Source organism: Daktulosphaira vitifoliae, unplaced genomic scaffold (assembly GCF_025091365.1).
Source record: "Daktulosphaira vitifoliae isolate Bord-2020 unplaced genomic scaffold, ASM2509136v1 Scaffold_1, whole genome shotgun sequence".
NCBI lineage: Eukaryota > Metazoa > Arthropoda > Insecta > Hemiptera > Phylloxeridae > Daktulosphaira > Daktulosphaira vitifoliae.
In genome coordinates this window covers 11,717,444-11,731,975 of record NW_026099572.1, presented here as the reverse complement: position 1 = coordinate 11,731,975, position 14,532 = coordinate 11,717,444, and the positions used below count along the sequence as shown (strand labels likewise).

The window sequence follows — 14,532 nt, the reverse complement described above, 5'->3', positions numbered from 1 at the left end:
TAGCCGCCTCATATAGCATTATCTCTTATTATTTTTAACATTATTTATGTTATTATAATGCTTAAATTGTAATATTTTCGTTTAAAATTTCTTGAGTATTCAATTTTTTAATTAATTTTTCACAACAAAATAAGTATGTCTGGTGAATTTTATCTGCGTTATTACATTGGTCATAAAGGTATACTTTATATCTCAATAAATATATATGTTGTGTTTAATTAAATGTACTATTTTTAATTTATTAAAATATATACATTTATTTTATTTTATTTACTTATCCTTTTCGATATAACATCATATTAATCGGTAATTTTTATCAGTATAATGAATAATTAACAAGATCATCCTTTTTTATTAAAAATAAAAATAAAAATCTGTTTCAATATTGTATATTAGTATGATTTAATTGTACCAAATAAATAATTAGAAATTCTAACTTGATTACATAGTAAAACCTGGAGTGACTTTATTCTTATTGTAATGTACAGTCCAAATTATCCATTTTTTGTATCCCTCATTTGTCATTTTGGAAGTTACTTAGAAAATATAATAATACAAAAATATGTTACTATGTAGTAATTCAGATTTTGATTCAGGATATATTGTTACAAATGTATAGCTTTTGTGTATTTATTTATCATATACCTTAGCATCTTATGAGGTTTGAAAATGTTTTTATAATATTTTACAATGACAAAAACGATATACCTGTAAAACATTAAATGTTAAAGTATCAGTAAGATTTTTCTGTTATATTATTAAACAAAATAATAAAATCATATTCATAATGGTTTACTAATAAAAATAGATGTAAAATGTTAAACCAATTAAAATATTATAGAAAATGTTTTATTATGATAATTTGTCTTTATTTTCATACAGAAATAACTGGATTTAAAATACTGCTGTTAAGATAAAATAGGAAATATTTTTTAGCATATGTTCAGATAAATGAAATATGTAAATAAAATAAATGTGTCATTTTCTTAGAATAATGCTATACAAAGTATAGATAATTAAAAATACAATAAGTTATCATGTTTAAGAAATTAACTCATTTATACAAATGAGTAATTATTGTTGCTTATTACTTATTCGTTATTACTTATTTCACTATAGTATTTTACAGGTATACTAAATGTTTGATTTTTTGTGGATTAGTAGGGTTTATCTGCCCTAAAGTGAAAATGATTTCTATGCTACTATACAATCCTACAACAAAAGTTGTACAAACTTGGAATCCTTTAGATATAATGGTCTTAAACTAAATTAATAATTGCTTATAGTTCTGACCCTTAATTATGATTATTATTTAATCTAATGTATCTAGAAATTATCAAATATATCTATATACCAATGATATTTATGAAAATAATGTTATAATCAAAAACTCCAACTATATACTGTGTCAGTCATGTAAAGAATAATTTTTTGTAAACAATACATCTAATTCTTATAATTTAAAAATTGCCTAATCAATTATTTACCTAAATGTTTTACTATGTCTAGTCAGTATATAAAGGGCATAATATCTTTAAATATTAATTTTTTTGGTGGTAATATTAATTTTTTAAGCAAAATATTTAGTTTTTAATTGGAATATTTTTTCTTAAGATATCAATATCTCACGAACATAATTAAAATATTGAAAATTTATGTTTATCAAAACAACTTTGGTGAATACTTTAGTTTAATTATAATATTTAATATCATAAGGATTAAAAAGGTTTTATAGGCATACCCCAATAAAAGGGAACTGTACTCTTTTGACAAAAACATCTATGTATTTCAATATGCTGAATTTTAATATAAAAATTTCTTAGTTTATACACCCTCAAAATTTTGAGGAAATGATAATTAAGTAAAAAAAACAATTTATACAATTAATTATAATTGATAAAAATCATTTCATAAAAGGAACAGCGTTGTTAAATCTGAAACATGCTCACTGTTAAGAGTTCATGACTCGGTTATAGGTGTTGCATGAAGTCAGTTTAGTATTTGAAATACTAAACTCTTTCTAATAACGAGTAACAGATCGATCTGACTCTTTGGGTCAATGAAATCATTAATTTGTTGTTTCTGCCATCATGATAGGCACTGGCAATTCTAGAAACCCTTTTTGAGATCTTTTTGCAAATTTTTTCCATTTTCTCAAAATTTTGAGGGTATATAATCTTAAAAATACTTAAAATATAGATTCAGTATATTAAAATAAACTAGATTGGTATTATAAATTTACATATTTTTTTTACTTCTTTATAGATTACTGTAATTTTCTCAAAAATTCTCTAGGATGTATGAATGAAAATGACTTCAAATTCAGATTTAGTGTATTGAAATACATAGGGATATCTGGTTCTTGTCAAAATTATAGACCACTTTATTTTTTGTGTTAGTGTTATTTTGATAACAAAAAAAATTTTAATTGAGTATTTGAAAAAGTATCTTTTACAAAACTGTTTTTTCTTTTCATCTGATAATTCATTTTTAGTGATTGTTTACTTTTTTTATTAGTAATATATTTTTTAAGATAAATTATGTTTTTAAAACATTTAAAATTTCATTTTTTCTTTGTAGGAAAATTTGGTCATGAATTTTTAGAATTTGAATTCCGACCTGATGGAAAACTTCGTTATGCTAATAACTCAAATTATAAAAATGATACCATGATCCGTAAGGAAGTTTTTGTTCATCAACCTGTTATTGAAGAACTTAAGCGTATTGTATCAGACTCTGAAATAATGCATGAAGATGATGCTTTATGGCCACCTCCAGATCGAGTAGGCAGACAAGAATTGGAAATTGTGATTGATGATGAACACATTTCATTTACTACATCTAAAACTGGTTCTTTATTAGATGTGAATACGTCAAAGGATCCAGAAGGACTAAGAACATTTTATTATCTTGTTCAAGATCTAAAATGTTTTGTTTTTTCCTTAATATCATTACATTTTAAGATAAAACCAATATCATAATTAGTTTATTTTAAATTTAATGTAAATAAATATGCATTTTGGTTTAAAATTATTAATATCAGAAAAAATGACATTAATAAATTATAAAAAATTTATCCAATGTAAACAGTTTTTATATTAAACAATTTTAAAATTAAAGTTATGAATAGAATTATTTTCTATAAAAATTAAACAAATTTGAATTAATATTTTTTATGACCTTAAGAATAAGTTTTTTACAATTATCAGTGTGTAGTTTTTAAATTATTTTAAAAATTCCTAAAGAAACAAATTTACTATAAACAATAATACTTAAAAATAAATTAGTTTGATCTTTAAGTTTTAGTACATTGAAATGATTTTCATTTATATTGAATGTTTATAGAAGAATTAACTTTTTATTATACGGTATTTGTATGGAAAAATATAAATGATAATTTTAGTACTTCCTATAAAATATTAGAATTTAATTTTACATGTTAAACCATATATATTACTTTGTTTTACACTTATAATAATATAAATTTTAATTTGTTTTGTACAAAATGTCCATGTATAAGTTTGAAAAAACTTTGTTTGCAGAATAAATAAAAAAAATTAAGATACAAACATTTTTTCTTAATTTAAATGCATTGTCCCTGAACTTTTTATTAGAAAAATTAAACTTATGATGGCATTGTAAATTAATCTTATCTTACCATACAATAAAATTATTGTTATTCAGTATTTCCTAAATTAACTTATTGAATTTTTTGTCATTTTATTTATATAATTATATAAAATTAATTTTTTTTAATTTTATTTATTATTAATAATCTTGACTATTTTACTCACCTAGTACTTTTTTTAAAATAATTTTTATATTGAAATCGGAAAAATAAAAATGTATGGGTTGTTCTTAAAAAATCTCTATAGTTTTAATGTATTTAATGTATATTCATTGATTATCTAGTTAAATTAAAATAATAAAAATTTAAAAAATATTATCGAAACCATTTTTTTCCCTTAGCAGATATTTTCTGTCAACTTTGTTCTATGAACTTGAGAGCACAGAGAAAACTCAATAAATAATACATGTTAATACACATAGTTATGGATTAGGAAATTTTTTAAATAAAAACACATAAAATTGTAAAAAAATCATTATTATTTTTTGAATAATGTAAAAATATCAATATCATCATTTACCTAATTTAGTTAGAATATTCATTATTTTCTATGAAAATATGGAAGTAATATATTATTTTCAGATCCTCAAAGTGCAATGTGTAAATAATTTGTATAATGATAATAAATAATAATAAATTTAACATATATAATCTCTAGGGTGGTGCTAGTTAAATTATATAATTCATATTTATCACAATAAAATAAAAATTAATTAACTGATAATTAAAATGTAATTGTTCAACAATGTTCATTGATCAAACTAGTTTACCAATGATTTCTTTTGTTGAGCTGCCTGTCGTCGTAAATCTGATGGAATTAAAGCAGTGAATAAAGTACCTATAACAAGAGCTACAACCAAAAATAAATTTCCTGCTATGTCCCCAGCTAGTTTGAAAATCCAGCCATATATCAGTGTGAATACTATACCAAATACTTGTACTACAGCATTTAACATACCACTAGAGGTACCTTCTGCTTCAGGATATGTTAACTCAGCAGCTAATTCATATCCTACTGCTAAGTAACCAGTCATAAAGAACCTTTAAAACATAAAGTTTAATTAGGGCGTTTAAATTTAAGTTTTTGGAATAAAAAAAATGAGATTCTAACCCAAGTAAAATTGCTGACAGGTACACTACAAATAAATAACCACATGACAATGTAAATGTATATACTATCATGCCAAGTAAAGAAAATGCATAAACAACAAGTGTAGTTTCTCTATAACACAAATAAAAAAAAACTTTATATTATATGTAATTTTATTATCAGCTCATTAACAAAAAATAATTAAGACAATTTAAATATAAAGCAAAGTTAAAACAATTATTGTTTGAAATAATTTTTATAGCAAACATGTATTGTTCCTAAATAAATATTTTTTTATGTTTACTTGAATAAATGTGTTTTATCCAAAACGCAGCCACAAGCCACTGATCCAAGCATTCCAGCTAGAACTATTGACAAACCAATCCTGCCTGCGTCTTCTCCACTGTCCTACACAGTATTTTATTTATTAATATTAAAATTTTAGATATCACTAATATTGAATTTTTAAAATAAAAGATGTTTTAATAATATCATTTTAAAATAATTACTGGAAAATAAACCAATATAAATTGGTTTAACAACGTAGAAATGGCGTAGAATGAACCAACATTAATGCCGTAAGAGATCAATAGTAATATGAACCCATAGTTGGCAATCAATCTCCAAAGTGATTTGATGAAGCTTTTTGGATCATTAGAATTAGATGATTTTTGTACAGCTTGAGCCATACTTGGAGGTAATGGTGGAGCCGCTTTAACAACTTCACAAGGCAATTAAATGGACCCAACAAGCAAAAATTATGATTTAAAAAACAATTAAGAATTATTTTATAATAACTGTAGTAATTTTGACTTACAATAGAAAATTAGTATAGATATGACTGTTGAGATTATGGCAGTACCATAAAACATTATAGACAAATTTGAAGCTATTGAGTCCATATCATCACTATTTGGCACTATTAATGGTGGTAACAAAAAACCTAAAGCAATACCAAGCTGAAAAATATTTATAAACCAGCCGTAAAATAATGTTATTCCATATGGTTTTTTTAAAGTATCGTTTTAATTTTCCAATGCTTTCAAATTTATATATGAGGTATTCATAGCTACAAGAGTTAAGGTGACATTTTGGAATTAATGAGTAAGTCGAAAACTAAAAAGTAAAATGACTACTTTAGAGGTTAGATTAAAAATCACAAGAAATTTTTTGTTAATCTATTTATAATCAATTTATTGAATTAAGTGCATTAAAAAGATAACATTTCTCAATTTTATTAAATTGCCTCAGAATTAATTTCTTGTCATATTGATCCCTTTAACTCTAGGTGCCACGTATAAGTATTTTTAATCAATAAGTAAAATGTAATGATTGACATTTAAAAAAAGTACGAAGTAAGTACTTTTGCATGTTAGACATTATTAATTTTTCGATTAGTTTCTTTATTGGGAGTTTTATATTTGAAATATTAAATTTTTACAAAATGCGCGTTGTTCACATGTTTAATAAAAATTGAAATAAACTGTCCTAGTTTAATAATAAAAGTTTAGAATCTTCTGAATTTTTTAACCAAGCGTGGTTTGATGTAATTTAGTTTCTAATGATTTTTATTTTAAAATTTTAACGTTATGTTTGTCCCATTCCATATACATACATGCATATTGCATATAACAAATGTTAAAGACTAAAAAAGGTCAACCATTTTAAAAATCACTTTCCAGGAATTAAATTTCTAAACTGACATTGTATTTTTTTCAATTGACTGGTATGCAACTATTTTTTCTATAAAATTACTACAAGACTAAAAATATATAGGCATTTTTTCGCACTAGAGATCATCATCAGTTCCTCAAAGTAGTTAGAGGTTTTAATTAAACATATTAGATCAGTTAATTATAAAATGGTAGAGGCGGACTTTTAATATTTTTATGGAGAAAAAATTCACAAAAAATCATTTAGGTTTTAACGTTGTATGTATTATGTATGATGTAATTTATATTATATAAATATATCATTATTTAACGAATGATTGGGATATCATATATAATATATTGTTTGGGGTCCTCATTCTTCATTTAATGCCTGTCAAAATGAAAGAATCCAACGGATATTTTTACGGTATGCTGGAGTTATATTGGGTATTCACTATGCCCTTAATGATTATAATTCCGTTGCAAACAAACTCAATTTAACATTGCTGGAGGATTGTAGAATTGATGTAGTCTTAAAATTTTTAAATGGTTTGCTGGATGGTAAAATTGACTCAACCTATCATTAATTAATTATTAAGTTCCACATAGATTCACGATCCTATTTTCGATTTTTTATTCTAATTAGTTCTACTAATTATTTACGAAATAAGTTGTTTTAGACGAATTTTGAAGAGTGCCAATATTGACCCTCATGTGCTATCTTATTGACCTTACTGTTATACCATATTTTGAGTAGCTAAAAATTTTAATAATTTTGTATATTTGTGTATCATATTATTTTGTCCTAATATTTTAAATGAATTACTGTGAATTATATTATATTTTAAGAAATTGTCAAACAACCAAAATTTGAAAAAAAAGGCTATGCCTTTTAATTTTATAAATAAATAAATATTATATCAAATTTTTATGTCTATTTATAGTTGCCAAATTCACTGGTTAAGAAATTGGACAAAGTTGAGATTTACTAAAAATTCATTGTCTTTTAATAGACATTCAGAAAACTGAATTATATCGTATTGAAATCATGAACTGTATTATATAAATTTCAAATTGCAGTACCTGATTTCCAAATACACCTATAGAACATGCGGTGGATACTTCTTTAGGCCCAAACCAGACAGCCGACAATCGGGGAGGCAAGTTTAAGATGAAAACCTGTGAACTAGCTACTACTAACTGTCCAATCATTGTTAAATAGAACCTATTTTGATCTGCGGATGGAACTTTTATCCATGCTCCAATAGCCGTACCTAAGGCACCAACAACCATAGCAAATCGAAGGCCCTGAAATAAATAGTGTTAATATATTTTTTTGTTTTATATAGTTAATAAAATGTAAACAAGAAAAAAGTATCTTGTTATAAATGTAAGCTCAATAATAAAATCACAGGGGATCGATAGGAACCCACGGAAATAACAATACAACTCAGGTTATTCTTGCAAGTTCATTAATATTTTAAAAGCTTTTAAGCGCAATTTTTTTTAGCGGAAATGAAGACAACCCTTCTTAATCATCCAAATATATTATGAAAGGTATCAAGGGTCCTATAACCATAATTAATCAACTCTTAAAGATAATCCAATTAGCCAACTTATTATTAGGTAGCCTATATTTGTTCTAACCTGTCTAGTTTATTCGAGCCACACCGGATAGGAACAATTAAGTACCTTTTGTTGTCCTGTGCACGGGCCTATGAGTTTAACAGTGAAGCAGTAATTATTTTAATAAAACTTTAGCCATTACCATTTTATCAAGAAGCCACGATGCTGGGAATATAAGTGGAATGTATGAAATCATGAATACTAAAGACGTAAAGTCCACTGCAAATGAATCCACAGTGTAAAATTTAGTTATAACATTCGTTATGATACTGTATTGTATCCATTGAGCCGCATTACACATGGAACACAACACGAACAGTGCCAACGTTGTCCATCTTCTTCTATAAAGTTTGCATTCTGTAATTACTAAAGGTTGTAGGGGCGGGGGCATTTGAAGTTGACTGGCGGCTGTAAAATCAGTGTTTGGTGACATTTTTGCTGGTTGTAGGACTCCTTGGTTATTTTAATATCATTTTTTTTATTCTTTCAATTTGTAAATTCTGAAAAAAATAATTCTAAAATTTATATCTTTCATTTTTTTTACCACACTAAATTTTTTAAGTGACACGTTACACTAAAGAAGCCCGAAAAAAAGTGTTAGAGGGGACAAAACACTCTTGAATTTTTCTGAGGTGTAGTTATAAATAAAGTAATTTATGTATCGATTGTAACAGACTACTCATAAATATTGCACTCACAAATATTAACTCACAACACTCTCTTACCTCCCCACTCAAGGACGGGGAGGGAAACTTCTTCATTGACACGTACGCGACGAAAGCATTCATTAAAATTTTATCGTTATTATATGAATGGAAAAAAAATCGTATGAGGGACAAACAAATATTTAATCCTTAAAATGAAAGAAAAATTATTTTAATTTAATATAAAAAATAAACAATTGTTATACTAAATTCAGTTAAAAAAGTGTATACATTTTTTTTAGCTGATCTAGAAAAAAATAATTCATATTGAATGAAGTGAAAAAAATGTACTCAAGAAGAATATTATTACATTATGCTATGGGCGCCGTTGAGAAGTGTAAACTATCACAAACCAGTACATTGATACATTGAGCGGCACTACTAAAAATATCAACGAAACGGAAGGCTATTGGCTAGCAAAAAAACACGTGATGCTACCTGTTGCTATGCTTTGAAGTTTTTATCGTCTGTTATTTTTTATTATAAGCATAGTATTATGTTGATATTGTTCTCTAGTCTTACGCACAAAACTAGCACAATTAAAATTAAAATTAAAATCACTTTATGTTAAGTATGATCAAGGTCGAACTTGGAGTCCCAGGGGTCCTCAGTAATTACCAAAGCAAGTCTTCTCTTTGGTATTTTACAAAATAATTATAAACATCCCTTCCTTCCTTAATGAATAAAATGGTTTCATCATTTTTGCTAGTTTGTAGGCTACTGACATATTATTTTATCCGTAGTTATTATTGTTTAAATTTTCTAAGTTAATCTAAAAATAATTTAAGCTAATATAAATCCCAAATGAATTTTCATTAAATACTACAAAAACTAATACGAATAGATTCTCGAAATTTTTTATTATAGCGTCGTATAGTACTTTTTTTTTTTAAGAAAAATGTGTGACTTTTAAGAAAATTACCTGGATAGATAATCGTTTTTTAACATTAACATATCTTAAAAATAATATCATCATATTTAAGTATTATTCACTTATATTTATTATGTATGATCCAGTGATGTTATTCAATTGTAAGAATGCATAGCAAGGAATGCAAGAAAGAATTTAAAAATTATCAATTGCCTTATATTATTGGAATATAAACAATGTCAACATTTATAAATATATATGTATATGTATAATTTCATACACATGTTTTAAAAAATGTTAATTTCCTAATATTTTTTTTTATAATAAAAATTAACGAATGATAATACTTTACAAAACAACGTGGGACGACATTTAATAATTTACATAACAAATAATATTAATATCTTAACACAACGGAAAAAAGCTTTTAATATACTCTAATAGAAATAATAAATAAAAATGTATATGAGGAACTTCAATTTAACTATATACAATTCATAGGCTGTTCAGCAAAAATAATTCAACAAGAATATTGCTTAACTATTATTTAGTTTATAAGTATGTTTATAATATCTTTTCATCAACAAATTTTTTCATAATTGTTTTACATATAAGTAATATAAATAGTAATAATATCGAACTATATTTAAGTTATAACAGTTTTAGATTCCCAATTGAGAGACTATTAAATTGGCAAAATGAAACTAAGTAAATTCAAATTTAATTTGCAGTGCTCTTTTATAATTTTTTGTTGATGTAAAAAAACACATTAATTTCTTGCAATTTTAGAAGAAAAATTACTACTTTTCGCGTTAAAACCGTATTCATGTAGGCGTAAGATAAAAAGAAATTAATAAAATATTTTAATAATTAAAATTATGTCAAAATAATATTTTTTAACAATAAATTATAAAAAAAATGAATACGTTATTAAATAAATCGTCGTATTACAAAAGCAAATGTTTTTTGTCCACTGTGATATTTTATTATTTATTATAGTTAAAAATAAATTATGATTTTCTAAGAATTTGCTTCGAGCAACGGTGAGAAAATTATTTTTTGAATTTCAAGAAATAAAGTTTTTACAATCGTATAATTGATGGTTATTTAGAAGTTTAATGCTTTTAACAGATTTATTTAGATTGTATAACAAACATATTTTTTATCGAGTAAAACTATGTCTATTGTATCATTGTAAAACAAGCGGTTTATTAATATATAAATTTGATTTTAGTAATTCTCACAAGGAATCACTTATTTTTTTAGTAGAATATTAGAAAAAGAAATTTAACTACACGTATGTAAGATAACTATTCATTATCATAAATATATATTTCAATAAGTCCAATTAATTTACAATAAAATACCAAGGTAATAAAAATTCATTGTGACGATGATAAGCGTTTGTTTTTTTTTATGTATGTTGAGTACTATAATAAAGTAACAAAATAATCAGTAAATAGGATTAACGTACTATATTATATATATACATTTAAATATTGTACTGTCGCACAAAATGTTCTTTTAGTTATTAGACGTTATCTAGTAGTGAATTAAAAGCCACTTTAAAGAAAGATTTAAGGATTTTGATTTCTATTAAAACTAACAGGCTTTTACCACAAAAGTTTACTTACTATAATAAAAATTATTTCAACATTTCGACCTTAAATAGAATAACAAGACAAAATAATAGAAGAATAAGATGTTATAAAACAACAACATATTTTCTAGTAAATCTCAAGTAAGTCTCATTTACATTTTATTGTTAGAACTACTTTATTTAAACACTTTTTGGCAACGAATGGTTTGACTTTTCTAAAAATACAATTTAGTTTCAATCGTCTTTGTTTGTTTCAGGCCTGTTATCCATACAAATAATGTTGTTAATGTCGACAGTCTTGTTTTAAAGCAGCACATAAAATAACACTTAACTCATAAAACTTAACACAAGTGTTTATTACCCAAAGTTCGACGACAAGACGACAGCTCAAAAGTCCATTTATCAAACGATATTGTTAAATTAAAATGTAAACAATATTAAAATAGTAAAAGTTATTATTAGTAATAAACAATCGATTAAACAATTGAACTGTTCCGCACGTGATCGCATTGACGACGGTCAAACGGCGCACACTTGGTGAGCGCTGGTAACTCACTACTGTGTGTGGTGTAGAGAAACCGGTTCAGACAGAGTTGGTTATCGGTGCGCGTCGTCTTATCGTCCGTCTGATAATACGGGGAGCTTTCGAGAGCAGCGCGCATGTCAACGTCGGTGGCGTGTTCGAAGCGACTTAGCACGTGTTTGTTGAACGACTAAAAAAGTGTTTATGGTTTATGAGCCGATTTTTATGAGACGGTGGGCACATTGCCATAGTCTGTTCGAGTTTTTATATTATAAATAATCAAAACATGTCACACCTTTGAGCGAAAATTTGTAACTGGGTGTCCATGAATTTCTGTTCGTCAGGACCAAAAAAAAAAAAAAAATTTGAATTTAAACAATTTTCAATGTACCAAAGAATTATTTTTGCGCTTTATTACTACTTTGGGTAGTGGCGTACTTAAGATTTTTCCAAAAGGGAAAACGAAGTTAAAATTGTTATTACTAACTAAGTTTTTAGTAATTATGATTTTTTTTTTATTGGTCTTTAAAATATATCTTCACCGATACTACAAATAGCCAATATATTAATTGGTAATTTTGTAGGCACACAACGATATATCTTCCTTTAAGATCGACCTCATATACATTTTTTTTATGCTCATGAAAATCTCGTAGTTATTAAAATATGTACACCGTAGGGACGTGCTCTTAGAAAAATCTTTAACTATGTTAGGTGCTAAATTACAGAATACGTTAAAAAAAAGTTTACTTTTCTAATCACCGATTTTGTAGACAATTAATAATAATTCATGAGTTTTAGAAATAACAATTGTTTAAATGTGGTAAGTAAAATGATAGCCGAGCTAAAACATGTGAATAGTTAGTATATACTAACATTATTGCTGAGTACTCTATAATATTTTTTCTTTTTTTGAACGTAAAAAATTTGCACACAAATTCGTTTCTAAATTGGTACAAATATTTTACATTAAACAAAGGTTAATTTTCACGCCACTGATTCGACCTTGTAAACATTTTGACATGCTATAACGTTTCACAAATATTTTCTAATATCATATGTATTGTTTAGACTTTTTTAAAGTTTTTTAGCGATTTCATTAAGACAGATACTTTTCATATACTACAGATATCTAACACCAGTGATGGTAAAATAGAAAGGGATTAGGAGTAAATCCCCTCATTGACACATTTGTACAATTTTCATTTTATGTTTTTTTTTATTTTTGTAACTTTATATACGATAAGTTTTTGAGAGTGATTAACATGAATAAATTATCTACAAATTTAGAGATTTCATTTCAAGTCATGGTTATTATTGTAAAATAAATTAAATATTTGTAATAGGCTTAATAAGAGGACACCCATTTATTAATAATAATAAGCTACAATTAAAAAACAAGTATGTCGCATAAAAGAAGAATATAAATAGTACTTATCTAAAAAAAATTGTATTGAGCCATGTATTTTTCAAAAAGTTATAGCATCAAATTAAAAATAAAAAAATTAATTGTTGGGTTGGGTTTGGTTGGGTTGGGTTTCATAATAAAATATATCACATAAGCTTCAATTTAAAATATATATAAAAGTGTCAGTATTTCCGGAACACTTTCAAAAATTAAATGTATTTTTAAGTTTTTGACCCCCCTGTATTAAGAGAAATAGTCTGATTTAAAATAAAAGTATGTCGAATGAAAGAAGTATTATAAATATTATTTCTCATAAAAAAATTGTATTGATCCATACATTTTTCAAAAAATTATAGCATTTTAAAGTTAAAAATGTAAAATATAAAATCGAGAATTTTAACACAAAAATATCATATGGTAGCCACTTTCACCGTATAGACAAAATAAAGTGCGAATTTTTTTTTTCCATAATAAAGTATATTACATAAGCTTTACTTTAAGATATATATAAATGTGTCAGTATTTCTGGAACACCTTCAAAAGTTAAGAAGAAAAAGTTGACGTTTTGAATCCCCCTAGTGGGCAGGTAAATGGTCAGATTTATAAAAAAAATATATCAAATGATAGGTAAAGACATCATGCATCTAAAAAAAAAAATTATATTGATTGGATCATTTTTAAAAAAGTTTTAAGCAAAAAAATTGTTAAAAAATCTCGAAAATTAGCCATTTTTAAATTTGTATTTTTTTGGAGATTTCCTCTATTTACAGGGAACGAGGGAAATTTTTTCAATATTTGAGGGTAATGTCTTCGACTAGATACTATTTGTGATCTTTTGACGTATCGTTAAAAAAAATCAGTTCTATGAGAGCAGAGAAAAATTTGTAACAGACACAAAGAAAAAAAACACATCATAGTAAAATTAATACCTTCTCAGCTTCGCATCGAAGCTAATATATCAAATGATAGGTAAAGACATCATGCATCTAAAAAAAAAAATTATATTGATTGGATCATTTTTAAAAAAGTTTTAAGCAAAAAAATTGTTAAAAAATCTCGAAAATTAGCCATTTTTAAATTTGTATTTTTTTGGAGATTTCCTCTATTTACAGGGAACGAGGGAAATTTTTTCAATATTTGAGGGTAATGTCTTCGACTAGATACTATTTGTGATCTTTTGACGTATCGTTAAAAAAAATCAGTTCTATGAGAGCAGAGAAAAATTTGTAACAGACACAAAGAAAAAAAACACATCATAGTAAAATTAATACCTTCTCAGCTTCGCATCGAAGCTAAAATAAATGAATTGAAATAAAATTGTGTGTATACAATACACAAATCAGCTGCTTTTAGCTTCGATGCGAAGCTGAGAAGGTATTAATTTTACTATGATGTGTTTTTTTATTTTTTTTTTTTTTTTTTTTTTTTTT

General features: G+C 25.3%; 3 protein-coding genes across 7 annotated transcripts in view; 1 reads left to right on the top strand and 2 right to left on the bottom strand.

Moving 5' to 3' along the window:
• LOC126893563 (histone-lysine N-methyltransferase, H3 lysine-79 specific) overlaps positions 1-14,532 on the bottom strand; it is a 54,621-nt gene that overhangs the window by 18,615 nt on the left and 21,474 nt on the right. The window lies entirely within an intron of this gene.
• LOC126893578 (protein mago nashi homolog) lies at positions 25-3,530 on the top strand. Its single transcript, XM_050663917.1, has 2 exons — positions 25-178; positions 2,581-3,530. Exons 1-2 carry the CDS (start codon positions 136-138, stop codon positions 2,979-2,981), a joined length of 444 nt encoding a protein of 147 aa, XP_050519874.1. The 5' UTR covers positions 25-135; the 3' UTR covers positions 2,982-3,530.
• On the bottom strand, positions 4,090-11,866 carry LOC126893569 (feline leukemia virus subgroup C receptor-related protein 2-like). 5 transcript variants are annotated; one of them, XM_050663894.1, is made up of 8 exons: positions 11,533-11,866; positions 8,139-8,496; positions 7,454-7,678; positions 5,536-5,677; positions 5,228-5,439; positions 5,023-5,126; positions 4,740-4,850; positions 4,090-4,669 (listed from the first exon to the last, which is right to left on the bottom strand). In XM_050663894.1, exons 2-8 carry the CDS (start codon positions 8,427-8,429, stop codon positions 4,390-4,392), a joined length of 1,365 nt encoding a protein of 454 aa, XP_050519851.1. In that variant the 5' UTR covers positions 8,430-8,496; positions 11,533-11,866; the 3' UTR covers positions 4,090-4,389. The 5 variants fall into 5 exon arrangements, with proteins under 5 accessions (XP_050519851.1, XP_050519852.1, XP_050519854.1 ...); XM_050663895.1 differs by lacking the exon at positions 11,533-11,866 and adding an exon at positions 11,328-11,508; XM_050663897.1 differs by lacking the exon at positions 11,533-11,866 and adding an exon at positions 11,206-11,315.

What these genes read in the sequence shown, in the direction of transcription:
- LOC126893569 (XM_050663894.1), bottom strand. Translation starts at nt 8,429, where the DNA reads ATGTCACCAAACACTGATTTTACAGCCGCCAGTCAACTTCAAATGCCC. An exon ending in TAGGTGTATTTGGAAATCAG is followed by an intron (nt 5,678 to 7,453) that starts GTACTGCAATTT and finishes AATATTTTTCAG; the next exon opens with CTTGGTATTGCTTTAGGTTT. An exon ending in CTGTCAGCAATTTTACTTGG is followed by an intron (nt 4,670 to 4,739) that starts GTTAGAATCTCA and finishes TATGTTTTAAAG; the next exon opens with GTTCTTTATGACTGGTTACT.
- LOC126893578 (XM_050663917.1), top strand. Translation starts at nt 136, where the DNA reads ATGTCTGGTGAATTTTATCTGCGTTATTACATTGGTCATAAAG. An exon ending in TTATTACATTGGTCATAAAG is followed by an intron (nt 179 to 2,580) that starts GTATACTTTATA and finishes TTTTCTTTGTAG; the next exon opens with GAAAATTTGGTCATGAATTT.